Source organism: Leptopilina heterotoma, unplaced genomic scaffold (assembly GCF_015476425.1).
Source record: "Leptopilina heterotoma isolate Lh14 unplaced genomic scaffold, ASM1547642v1 Lhet_68, whole genome shotgun sequence".
In the NCBI taxonomy this organism is placed as follows: Eukaryota; Metazoa; Arthropoda; class Insecta; order Hymenoptera; family Figitidae; genus Leptopilina; species Leptopilina heterotoma.
In genome coordinates this window covers 4,588,491-4,601,051 of record NW_025111157.1, presented here as the reverse complement: position 1 = coordinate 4,601,051, position 12,561 = coordinate 4,588,491, and the positions used below count along the sequence as shown (strand labels likewise).

The 12,561-nt window shown below is 22.5% G+C and overlaps 1 protein-coding gene across 5 annotated transcripts in view; it reads left to right on the top strand.

Moving 5' to 3' along the window:
- Positions 1-9,598, top strand: part of LOC122510353 (tyrosine-protein kinase Src64B) — a 132,094-nt gene extending 122,496 nt beyond the window's left edge. For all 5 annotated transcript variants that reach the window (XM_043624931.1, XM_043624930.1, XM_043624933.1 and 2 more), the window contains 5 exons: positions 2,181-2,391; positions 4,675-4,928; positions 5,372-5,843; positions 6,041-6,279; positions 8,628-9,598. In XM_043624931.1, the coding sequence (XP_043480866.1) occupies positions 2,181-2,391; positions 4,675-4,928; positions 5,372-5,843; positions 6,041-6,279; positions 8,628-8,842 (1,391 nt within the window). In that variant the 3' untranslated portion in view covers positions 8,843-9,598. The remainder of the gene's footprint in view (positions 1-2,180; positions 2,392-4,674; positions 4,929-5,371; positions 5,844-6,040; positions 6,280-8,627) is intronic.
- Positions 9,599-12,561: the final 2,963 nt, after the last annotated feature.

Sequence of the window (12,561 nt, the reverse complement as noted above, 5' to 3'; positions counted from 1 at the left end):
TAATTTTTGTTCGAATCAAATAAATTGTATTTGCACCAATAATTTTTGTTCCAATCAAATAAATTGTATTTAAACCAATAATTTCAGTATTTAATTCAAATACATCAGAAATTGAATTGAAAATGAATTGAAATTGGATTCACAAAAAGTAATTGACTAAAAGAAAAATTAGAAAAAAAATTAAAATAAAAAATAACTACAAAAAAATTTGAAGACAACTAAAATAAAAATTGGAAAAGAATAAATAAAAAATCAAATATTTATTTGATAAATATAAGTAATCGTATATTTGAAGCTAATAAATTGTGTTTAAACGAATAATTTGAAGGAAATACAATTGAAATTTTATCGAAAAAGAATTAAAATTAAATTGTCTAAGAATTAATTGAGTAAAAGACAAAATTAGAACAAAAATTAAAATTAAAGATAAGCTAAAATATAATTTGAAGAAAACTAAAATAAAAATTGAGAAAAAAACTAAAATAAAAATTGAAAGAAACTGAAATAGAAATGGGAAATCAAATATTTATTTGATAAAGATAAGTAATCATTTATTTGAAGCAAAATAAATAAAAAAAAATAAAAATTAAAAAAGTTAAAATATAATTTGAAGAAAAATAAAATCAAAATTAAAAAGAAACTAAAATAAAAATTGAAAATGACTAAAATAAAAAAAAAAAAATCAAATATTTATTCGATAAAGATAAGTAATTTTTTATTTGGAATCAAATAAATATTTTTTCCAGTTTAAAGTGAAATTTTTTTCCTTACAAAAAAAATCCAGAGTTGAGATAAAAATTTTTCTATCGAATTCTATATTTGGAAATTTGAATTTTTATTTTAGAAAAGAAAATAAATTTTTGAAAAAATAGAAATTTCTTGGCAAATAACAGTAAAATAAAACGTGTTCCTTTAAAACGACTCTAATATCGATTTCCCGACAACAAAATTGAGGATAAAACTTTAGCGTCAAGTATAAGAATTAAACTTATTTTGACTTACCTTAATGGAAGATCTGAACAATGAATTACCGCTTGTTTAAACTTCAAATTCAAAAGTTGCAAACAAATTGCCGAGTTTTCCTCTCATATTGAAAGTTGTACCGCGAGTTCCTGAGACATAAACTTTATTTCGAATCCAGAAGTTAGAAGTTCCTTTCATAAAACCAAAAAAAAAAAAAAAAAAATAACAAAAGAGCTAGAAGAGAAAGAGATGAATAGAGAGATATTGAAAATGCGAGCATGTCATGAGTAATTTTACATATTTGCCCATTATTTGTCTTTTAAAATTAAATTTATTTCATACTGTTAAATAAAAATTTTATAATTAATTGTGTATTAAAAAAATTTTATCATAATTAATTTATTATTTGTGTATTAAAAAAAATTGCTAATTATTATTTGTATGTGATTAATTTAATTATTAATGTTTCACTTCATTGTTACTAAGTTGTTTCATAAAGCTATGAAACTTATTATGTTGCTAATTTCATTAGAAATTTACTATTCATTTATTGTTTAATTAATTTAATTAGAATTTAGTCTAGTTTGAAATTATCTAGAAATTGGAGAGAGCTTTTTATCAATTTTCTTGCTTCGTATTTTTGATAATTATGATTTCAGCTCATTTTTTAATTACTGCGTTCAAATAGAAAGCTTACTGAATTTTTTTACCACCTGTCCTTTAATAAATCGATGAATAATAATATTATTTTAAATATTATTAATATTAAAATTTATTTCAATATTATTAATATTAAAATTTATTTCAATATTATTTTATTTTTTTAATATTTTTTTATTTAATAATTTAATTTATATTTTAATAATTAATAATATAATACATTCAAATCTCGATAAATAAACTTTCGAGAAATAAACCCCTGGATAATTTGAATTTTTTCCATGTTCTTTGAGATTCACTTTATCGAGAGTCGACTGTCATTAAAATTAAAATTAATTATAATAGTATTAATATAATTATGATTTATTATTTTTGATTAAATTAATATTGATTTAAAATTTTATTTAATTTAATAAAATTTATCTTAATTGAACTTTAATTTAATTTAATTAAAATTTAAGTTAACTTAATTTAATTTAATTTAAAAAAAGGAAAAAATTTTTTTGATGAAATATTTATGGATTAATTAATGATGATAAAAATTGTTTTTTCATTAGCACATTCACAAAGGGCCAATAAAATTGTCGTTGCTCTTTATAATTACACGGCGCGAGAGAGCACCGATGTGAGTTTCGTCAAGGGCGATCGCATGGAGGTCCTGGACGATTCTGAGCCCGATTGGTGGAAAGTTCTGCATCTCACGACTCTTCAAGAGGGTCTCATCCCCTGGAACTTTGTCGCAGTTGAACGTTCAGTAGAAAGCGAAGAGTAAGAAATTCATTTTTTTTTTATTATTGCAAATTATTGGTATTTTTCTTCAATAGCAAAGTTTTTATATCTTATTATTTTTATTTTATTTTATTAATTTTTTATTTCCAAGAATTTTTTTATCGTTATTTAGTTATTTTTCAAGAAAATAAAATTTTTCGCATAAATTCAATTTTTGTTCGAAAATTAAAAAAAAATTCTCGTCAAAATTTCAATTATCTTTATAAATAATAAAATTCTTCTCTGAAATTGAATTATTTTCAAAAATAAATTTGAGTTTTAGTAAAATTCTTGGAAAAATTTCAAATAGGTATTTCAAAAAAATTTTCCCCAATTCAATGCTTTTCGATAATTACGATTTTAATAAAATTTTATAAAACAATTAAATTATTTAAAAAACATTTAAGGCAAAGTTTTGTTTATTTTTAATACAATTTTATTCAAATTTCTCCAAAAATGTAATTATTCATAAAAATTTTATTAACATTCATCAAAAGAATTCAATTATTTAACAATTTGTTAATAAAATTTTTTATGAGAATTTATTTTTAAGAATTAATCAATTATTCAATAAATTATTTATTTTTGTATTTAAATAACTGAAGTCTCGTAGAATTTTCAATTTTCTAATCAAAATTGATTTAAAAATTAATTTTATTGAAAATTTTAGATAATAATTGAATATTAGAAGCATTGGGGCATGAATTTTTCGAAAGAATTGAATTTTGAAAAGGTTTCAAATTAAAATCTTAGAAAATCTGAATTTTTCATACTTTTCAACTAACAATTCTGTAGAATTAATTTTTTTTTAAAAGTTCTCGTCACAATTTCAATTATCTTTAAATAAATAATAAAATTCTTCTAAAAAATTTAATTTGTTTTCGAAAATTTTAATAAAATTTCTTGTCAAAATTTTGAATTATTTTCAAAAATTTTTCGGAATTCAATGTTTTTCAATATTTACTATTTTAATTAAATTTTCCAAAATAATTCAATTACTTAAAAAAGACATTTAATTATTTTCATAAAAATTTAACAGAAATTCGATTTTTTACAATTTTTTAAAAAAATTTCTTCGCAATAATTCAATTATTTTAATAAATAATAAATTTTTCTAGCAATTCAATTATTAAATTCTTCTATGAAATTCAATTATTTTCAAATATTTGATCGAAATTCTTGTGAAAATTTCAATTATTTTCAAACATTTTCCCCAATTCAATAATTTTCAATATTTAGGTACTATTTTAATTAAATTTTCCAAAGGAACTTAATTATTTAAAAAAAACATTTAATTATTTTCATAAAATAATAAAAATTCCACAGAAATTCAATTATTTTCATAAAATAATAAAAAATTTATAGAAATTTAATTATTTACAAATTTTTTATAAATTTTTTAGCAATAATTCAATTATTTTCAAAAATTTTAATATATTTTTTATCAAAATTTCAATTATTTTCAAAAATTTTAATAAATTTCTTGTCAAAATTTCAATTATTTTCAAATTTTTTTCTCAATTCAATTATTTTCAATATTTATGATTTTAATAACATTTTCGAAAAGAATTTAATTATTTTCATGAATAATAAAATTCTTTTTAGGAATTCAATTATTTTTATAAGTAATAAAACTTATCGCAGAATTTCAATTATTTTTAATACAATTTTAATCAAAATCCTCGGAAAATGTAGTATTTTTGAAAAAACATTGAAGTTTTAACAAATGAATTTGAAAATTTTTAGAAGAACTTTTTCAAAAATTATTAATAATAATTGATTTAAAAAAGAATTTTAGTTAGAAATTCTAGAAAATAATAATTGAATTGAAATGATAAAAATAATTTTCAAAAACTTACAGTAACAATATTTTTATAATATAAAATAATGATTTTATCACACGGTCATTTTTAATAATATTCTTATAAGTTGTTGAATTTGGAATTTTTTAAATTCTTAATTCCTATGAAAAAATAGTATTGATTAAATATTTATTTAAAAACGAAGTTATTGATGTTTTCGAATAATTTTCTAATTAAAGAAACTCGTAAATAAATGTAACAGAACATTTTTTTTAGTATCTAATAATTTTTGGACTGAATCATAATATTCTTTAGCTTCAGGGAAAAAGTCAAAATTTTTTCTGGAAATCAGGGAAAAACAAAATTAAATTTTTGTGGCAACTCTGTAATTATTTAAAATTAAATTTGAAGAAAAGTATTTTTTTTAATTTAGAAAAAATTTTCCACTGAGTGTTAAAATTTTGTGTTTTGGAATTTTCAGTTGGTTCTTCGAAAACGTCTCCAGAAAGGAAGCTGGCAAGTTACTTCTGGTTGATGAAAATCCTCGTGGTACTTTCCTAGTCAGACCCAGCGAACACAATCCAAGGGGTTATAGTTTATCGGTGAAGGATTGGGAGGAGGGAAGAGGTCATCACGTGAAACATTATAAAATTAAACCCTTGGATAATGGCGGATTTTTCATTGCCACAAATCAAACATTCCCCACGTTACCTGCACTTGTTATGGCTTACAGTAGTAAGTGAAATTTCTCTTTCTAGAAAAATATCCAATTTCCTTTTTTCCAAATATGAAAAATGAATCTCTTTTTAAGTTTTCAAAAGAAAAATATCTGATGTTTTCATTCAAAAAATTAATTCTTTTGCAAAAAGGAAGATATTTGATTTTATTTAGCAAAAAGAAAATATTTGATTTTATTTTGCAAAAGGAAAATATTTGATTTTATTTTGCAAAAGGAAAATATTTGATTTTATTTCGTAAAAAGAAAATATTTGATTTTATTTTGCAAAAACAAAATGTTTGATTTTATTTTGCAAGAAGAAAATTTCGGGAATTTATTCTGTTGAATGAATAATTAGTTTTCTTTTTAATTGTGCAAAAAGAAAAATTTTTTAATATTTGATTTTATTTTGTCGAATGAAAAATTAATTCTTTCTATTTTAATTTTGCAAAAAAAAAAGAAAATGCCTTGGGTCTTTGCCACGTTCTCTCGAAACCATGTCCAAAGCCACAGCCCGACATGTGGGACTTGGGTCCAGAATTGCGGGACAAATGGGAGATAAATCGCAATGAAATTCAACTAATAAGAAAATTGGGTCATGGAAACTTTGGCGAAGTCTACTATGGAAAATGGCGAAATAAAATAGAAGTCGCTGTGAAAACACTTCGTCCTGGGACAATGTCAACCGAGGCATTCCTCCAAGAGGCAGCGATTATGAAACAATTTAGGCATCGACATCTCGTTGCGCTCTACGCCGTTTGTTCAAAGGAAGAACCAATTTACATTGTACAGGAATATATGTGCAATGGTAGTTTGTTAGATTTCCTCAGGACAGGCGATGGTAAATATATGCAATTCGAGGATCTCATTTACATTGCCGCGCAAGTCGCTTCTGGCATGGAACATCTCGAAAGTAAACAACTTATTCATAGGTAAACGAAATTGTTGATATTCATTTACTCGATATTATCGTAAATATTAAATATAATCGTAAATATTCCTAAATATTAAATATTATCGTAAATATTCCTAAATATCAATATTTTTTGAGTAATTTTTTTTCCTTGTTGTATTTAAATTTTGATGCATTGGTATATTAACTAATTGATTTATTAATTTCCACTAACAGAGATTTAGCAGCTAGAAACGTTTTAATAGGGGAGAAAAATAAGGCGAAAATATGTGATTTCGGTCTCGCGAGAGTCATTGAGGACGATGAGTATTGTCCGAAACAGGGAAGCAGATTTCCAGTGAAGTGGACAGCACCCGAAGCTATTGTTTATGGAAGATTTAGTATTAAGAGTGACGTCTGGTCCTATGGAATTCTACTGATGGAACTCTTTACCTACGGACAAGTTCCATATCCTGGTGAGTTTCCGTCTTTTAATAAACTTTTCTCCATTTATTTTGAAAGTTCTCCTTTTTCTTCTATATTGATAATTTTTTTATTTTTATTTTTAACTGTACAGACTATTCGATTTTTATTATTTTACTTTACTTACTATTTAAAATATTTTAATTTTACTATTTTATTTTACTTACTATTTAAACTGTTTTAATTTTTCTTCTACTTTACTTACTACTTAAACTATTCAAACTATTTTATTTTTACTCTTTTAATTTACTCATATTTTATTTACTATTTTATTTTACTGTTAATATATTCATTGAATATTACAGGGATCACAGTTAGTCCCTTTATTAATTATCTAATTCCCGTTTTTCCCTCTTTTCCATTTTTTTATCCCCAGTTGGTTCCCATATTTTTCTCGTTTTTTTCTCTTTTCCTCTTTTTTATACTATTAAATTAAAAAATTCCCTAAAACAGCTAAACCAATCTATATTCTCCTCTTTTCCCTTTTTCTTAAAAAAGAAAAACTTACGAAAATTCTCATTTTTTGCAAGTTAAAAAAATTTTTTAGTTCTTTTGAAGAAGAAAATTTCTACCTTTTTGCAAACTTGGAAAAATGTTTAGATTTTCGAAACTTAAAAAAATGTTTATATTATATTTTCTCCGAGTTTTTAAACTTGGGAATTTTCTATACAAATTGCAAAATAACTTTTACTACAATTACAAATTAAAACTCGAACAGTTTGGAATTTCTGTCAACTATTTAATTGCAGAATATTAAAACTATTTTCTGATTAAAGAAATTAGAATATATTTTAATATCTTGAAAGTATATTTTACAAATTTTTATTAAAATTTACTTTTATTATAAAATTGACTTTTGAAATAGAAATTTTCAATAGCAAATTTGACTATTTCCAGAATTAATGTTTGTATAAGAATTTTTTTAATTTTCCTCGAACGCAGTATAATTTGTTATTAAAAATGATTAATTCCAGAGTAAATTTTACTACTTCTAAAGTGAATTTTTCTTATTTTTTACATAAAGAAATTTTCGAAATTTTCGAAAATAGTCAAAGTTATTCTGGGAATAATAATTCCTAATAATAAATTTTACAATTTTTAGAGGAGATTTTATCAATTTCGAAATAAATTTGACTGAAATTTACTTCGTATTTAGTAAAATTCATGGAATTTTAAAATAAAAGTATCTACTTAATTTTAATAAAATTCTTTAAAGAAATTCAATTATTTTCGAAACAACTTTAATTGAATTTCTGGAAAAAATTTCATTACATATTTTTAAATATTTCTACAAAATTCTTCATAACAATTTAATTATTTCTTAAAATTTTAATAAATTCTTCGAAACATCTAAATTATTTTTATAAATAGACTATGTACTATTTTACTATTTAAAATAGTAAAATCCTTTGCAGAAATTCTATTCTATTCAAAGCAATTTAAATAGAATTCCTCGAAAGAATTTAAATTTTCAAATATTATCATAAAATTAATTTATTTTCTAAAATTTTATTTATTTATTTATTCAAAATACACGGGCTTTAAAGCCCAATCGTACCAAGTACTGTTGAAACTTTACAAGAACTAAGGGACACTCCAAAAAAATCCATGAAATCACGGTGTTCATTTGCCTCTCTGCTCAATCTATTGATTGTAGAATTATCAAAATAATTTCTTCTAGCCTTAGATTTTAATTTTAATAAATTCTTCAGGAACAATTTCAATTATTTTTATAAATAGTAAAATTCTTCGCAAGAATTCAATTTTAATAAAATTCTTCTTTATAAATTTCAATTGCTTTTAAAATTTTCAATTAAAATTATTAAAAAAAACTCCATTAGTTTAAAAAAAATTCAAAGAAATTCTTCAAAAGAATTTAATTAGAATTTTTAGCGAGAATTCAGTTATTTTCCTAAATAATAAAATTCTTTGATGAAATTCTATTATTATCAAACTTTTTGATAAAATTCTTTGCAACAATTCAATTCAATGATTATTTTATTATTATTAATAATTGATTTAAAGAAGAATTTTAGTTGAAAATTCTAGAAAATAATTATTGAATTGAAATCATAAAAATGATTTTCAAGAAGTGTTTTCTAATAAAATATTTTTATAAGATGTATTTGAAAAAGATTGTTGAATTTCAAAAAGGTTTGAATTTGATATCTTTGAAAATTTTAATCCCTATGTGATTTTTTTAAAACTAAATTCCCTTCTTAAAAATAAAACTCCCCCTTTTTCCTAATAATTCATGAAAAAATCACTGTGATCTCTGTTTATATATTTCCGCTGAATATTAATATTTTTACTAACATTGATAATTTTTTTTTTATTTTAGGAATGCACGGTCGAGAAGTGATTGAACAAGTGGACAAGGGCTATCGAATGCCGAAGCCCGTGAATCATCCCCTTCCGGATAGTATCTATCGATTAATGTTACAATGCTGGGACGCAACACCCGAGAAACGACCCACGTTCGAATTTCTCAATCACTATTTCGAGTCATTTAATGTCACAAGTGAAATTCCGTATCTAGAACCGCCAACAGACTGATACACGGCCCACATGCAAAGTCACATGGTGCCGCACGGTCACTTTCATCCGGCGCACGTCAATTGTGCCATGGAGTTTTATGGTATTTATTGTTGAAAGTGTGTTCGCAAAAAAAATAAAACAACTCGTAATGTTGTTAAATAAACGCGATAAAAACACAATTTATTAGACGGGGTGGAATTTTTTGTCAAAACTCCTCCGACACATTTTTTCAGTGAGTTTTTCACGAATAAAAAAAAACACTTGCTGCTGCCAGAAATCGGAACTTTTTTTTATGACAGAGTGATTCGAAATAATGTGCCATGAACATGAATTTTTTTCTACATTTTGCTTCGTTAGGAATTTTTCCCATATATTTTTCATTGAAGCAAAATTTTCCCTTGTGAATGAGAAAAAAAAGAAACCTGACTGACAAAGAATGACTGACAGTCGTGGAAAAGTGATGACATTTTTTTTAAACTTTTCAATTTTGGAGAATTATTTTCAAAAACTTTCTGTTTTTTTTTGTGAAATTTATTTTTCCACGAGTATCAGTGGGTGCCAAGATATTTGCAATTTTTTTTTTGCGATGGATGCATTTTAGGAAGCGTATGAGATGCGTTTTAAAAATTTACCCTTTTTAGAGAGTAGCATCGACAGAGTCGAAAAAAATTTACACGTGAACAAATAAATGAACTAGTTACTGTATAACCGCAGGTTAGTCGGTTAGAGAACGGTTACAATTTATAAATATATATATATAAATATATAAATAAATATGAATGTATATTTAATGAAAGGAGACACAAAAAAACCCGTTAAAAAAAAAATTTACTCAATTAAAACAATTTTTGGAAGTTCGAATTGTTTTCGAAATTCAATCGTACTTCCTAATTCTTTCTCTGAAGAACTTTCTCTGAAACTTGGAAATTGCCTCTCACATTTCTGGAATATTTTTTTTTCTCGAATTTCTCAGGCTTGAGAAGTTTCAGAATTGTTTTTCTTCTTCTTCTTGTCTATTCGTATCGTTGGTTCCTTCAGCGCGCATTCAGGGCGCAAATAACTAAATAGTGTTTGTAAAGTAGAGAGAAAATTTTTAAAAAAAGGCTCTAGTTCCTAGAAAAGTTGAAAATATTTTCAAAGATCGTAAGAAATATTTTTTTCGTTAAAATTTCCAATATGGGAGAAATTAATTTCATTCTACAATTCAGTGGGGGAAATTTTTATAAACAAAAAGGGTCGGTATACGAAGCAAGGCATGGTAGATTGAATTTAATTTTTTATTTTCTATACGAAAGGTAATTTTTTTTTTAATTAACTTATTGTCAATCCTGCCATTTGTCCCTGCGATAGATTTATATTATATTTATATGATTGTAGCGGTCAATATCCGTTGAAAAGGAAAATCTTTTAGACAAAAGTCTTTAACAAAAGCGAGTCTTTAACTCTCAACTGCCTCTTTTTTTTTCTTTCGTAAATTAATCAAGAAACTTGAAGATTTTTTTCTACCAGAAAATAAAAAAACAAACTAGTTCCTGGTCTATTTAACAAATATCGTGTGTTTTTCTCTAATTTAGTTTATTTGTTTATAAAAAAAATTTTATCTATTAAATAATATATAATGTAATATATAGAAAAATTGGACTAAGAACTAGTTTTTCGTTCTGCAATTTTCGAAGTGAAAAAAACTGTTTTTAAATTACACCTACAGGGTTGCCACAGGTCCAGGATTATTTCAAAAGTTTGAACGCAATTATCTCAATAAATAACAAAATTCTTCACAGAAATTCAATTATTTTTAGGAATTTAAATAAAATTCTTTGCAAAATCCAATTATTTTTAAAAATTTTTCGTGATTCAATAAATTTCAATATTTACTATTTTCATAAAATTTTTCAAAAAATTTTATTATTAAAAAAGAATTTTGATAAATTTTATGAAAATATCCAATTATTTTCATAAATAATAAAATTTCATTTAGGAATTCGAATTATTTTCATTGCAGAATTTCAAATACTTTTAATACAATTTTAAATAAATTCTTTAAAAAATGCAATCAATCTTAAAAATTTTATTAAAACTTGACGAAAGAATTTAATTTTAAGAAACATTTAATTCTTCAATAAAATTAGTAGCAATAATTTAATTGTTTTCAAAAATTGTTGAGTAATTATGCAAAAGAATTCAATTATCTTGATAAACAACAAAATTCTTCCCATAAAATCAATTATTTTAAGGAATTTTAATAAAATTTTTTTTCCAAAGAATTCAATTATTTTGATAAATATCAATATTTATCAGAAGAATTCAATTCTTTGGAAAAATAATAAAATACATTGCAGAAATTAAACTAGTATCAAATTTTTTTAAAAATTCTCAAGATTTAAATTACCTTTATAAATAGATAGTGAAATTCTTCTGAAAAATTAAATTATTGTCGAAAATTTTAATGAAATTCTTGGCAAAGTTTCAATTATTTAAACAAAATTTAATAAAATTCTTCGCACGAATTCAATTATTTTCCTAAATATTATTATTTAAATTCTTCTCAGGAATTCAATTATTTTTAAAATTTTTAATAAAATTCTTCAAAAAGTTTTCAATTGTTTTCATCAATTGGTATAAAATTCTTTTGTATAATAAATTTCAATAAAATTTTAATTAAATTCCTTTAAAAAAATTAAATATTTTCAAAAGTTGTTAATAAAATATTCTTCGTAAAAATTAAATTTCAAGTTTTTATTTTCTAAAAATTTCAATTATTTTCAAACATTTTTCTTAATTCAATGTTTTTCAATATTTGCTATTTTAATTAAATTTTCCAAAAGAATTCAATTATTTAAAAAGACATTAAATTATTTTCATAAAATAATAGAAATTTCACAAAAATTCGATTATTTACAAATTTTTAATAAATTTTTTCGCAATAATTCAATTATTTGGAAAAGTAATACATTTTTTTAGGAATTCAATTATTAAATTCTTTTAAGAAATTCAATTATTTTCAAAAATTTTAATAAAATTCTTGTCAAAATTTCAATTATTTTCAATGTTTATGCTTTTAATAAAATTTTTCAAAAGAATTCAATTATTTTCATAAATTATAAAATTTTTTTTAGGAATTTAATTATTTTCATAAGTAACAAAACTTATCGCAGAATTTCAATTATTTTTAATAAAATTTTAATCAAAATCCTCGAAAAATGTTAATTTTTTCAAAAAACATTGAATTTTTAACAAATGGATTTAAAAATTCTCAAAGAACTTTTTCAAAAATTATTAAAAGTAATTGATTTAAAGAAGAATTTTAGTTAGAAATTTTAGAAAATAATAATTGAATTGATGTTTTATAATAATTCCCACAGTTGTTGAATTTCAAAAAAGTTTAAATTAAAAATTTTTGAACATCTTAATTCCAATGGTAAAATAGGTAACTATTAAATATTTATTTAGAGAAGAAGTTATTAATGTTTTCAAATAATTTTACAATTAAAGAAATTATTAAATATTTATTTAGTAATTTCTTTAATTAGAGAATTTTTTTGAGTATTTAATCATTGTTAGAGTGAATCAAAATATTTTATAGAGTCGGGGAAAAAGGCCAACATTTATCTGGAAATTAAGGGAAAGTCAGGGAAAAACAAAGTTAAATTTTTTTGGCAACCCTGACCTAACAAAAATATATTTTAAATAGAAATAAATCTCCCGGATAGTTGAGAGTTAAATTTATTTGTCGAAGG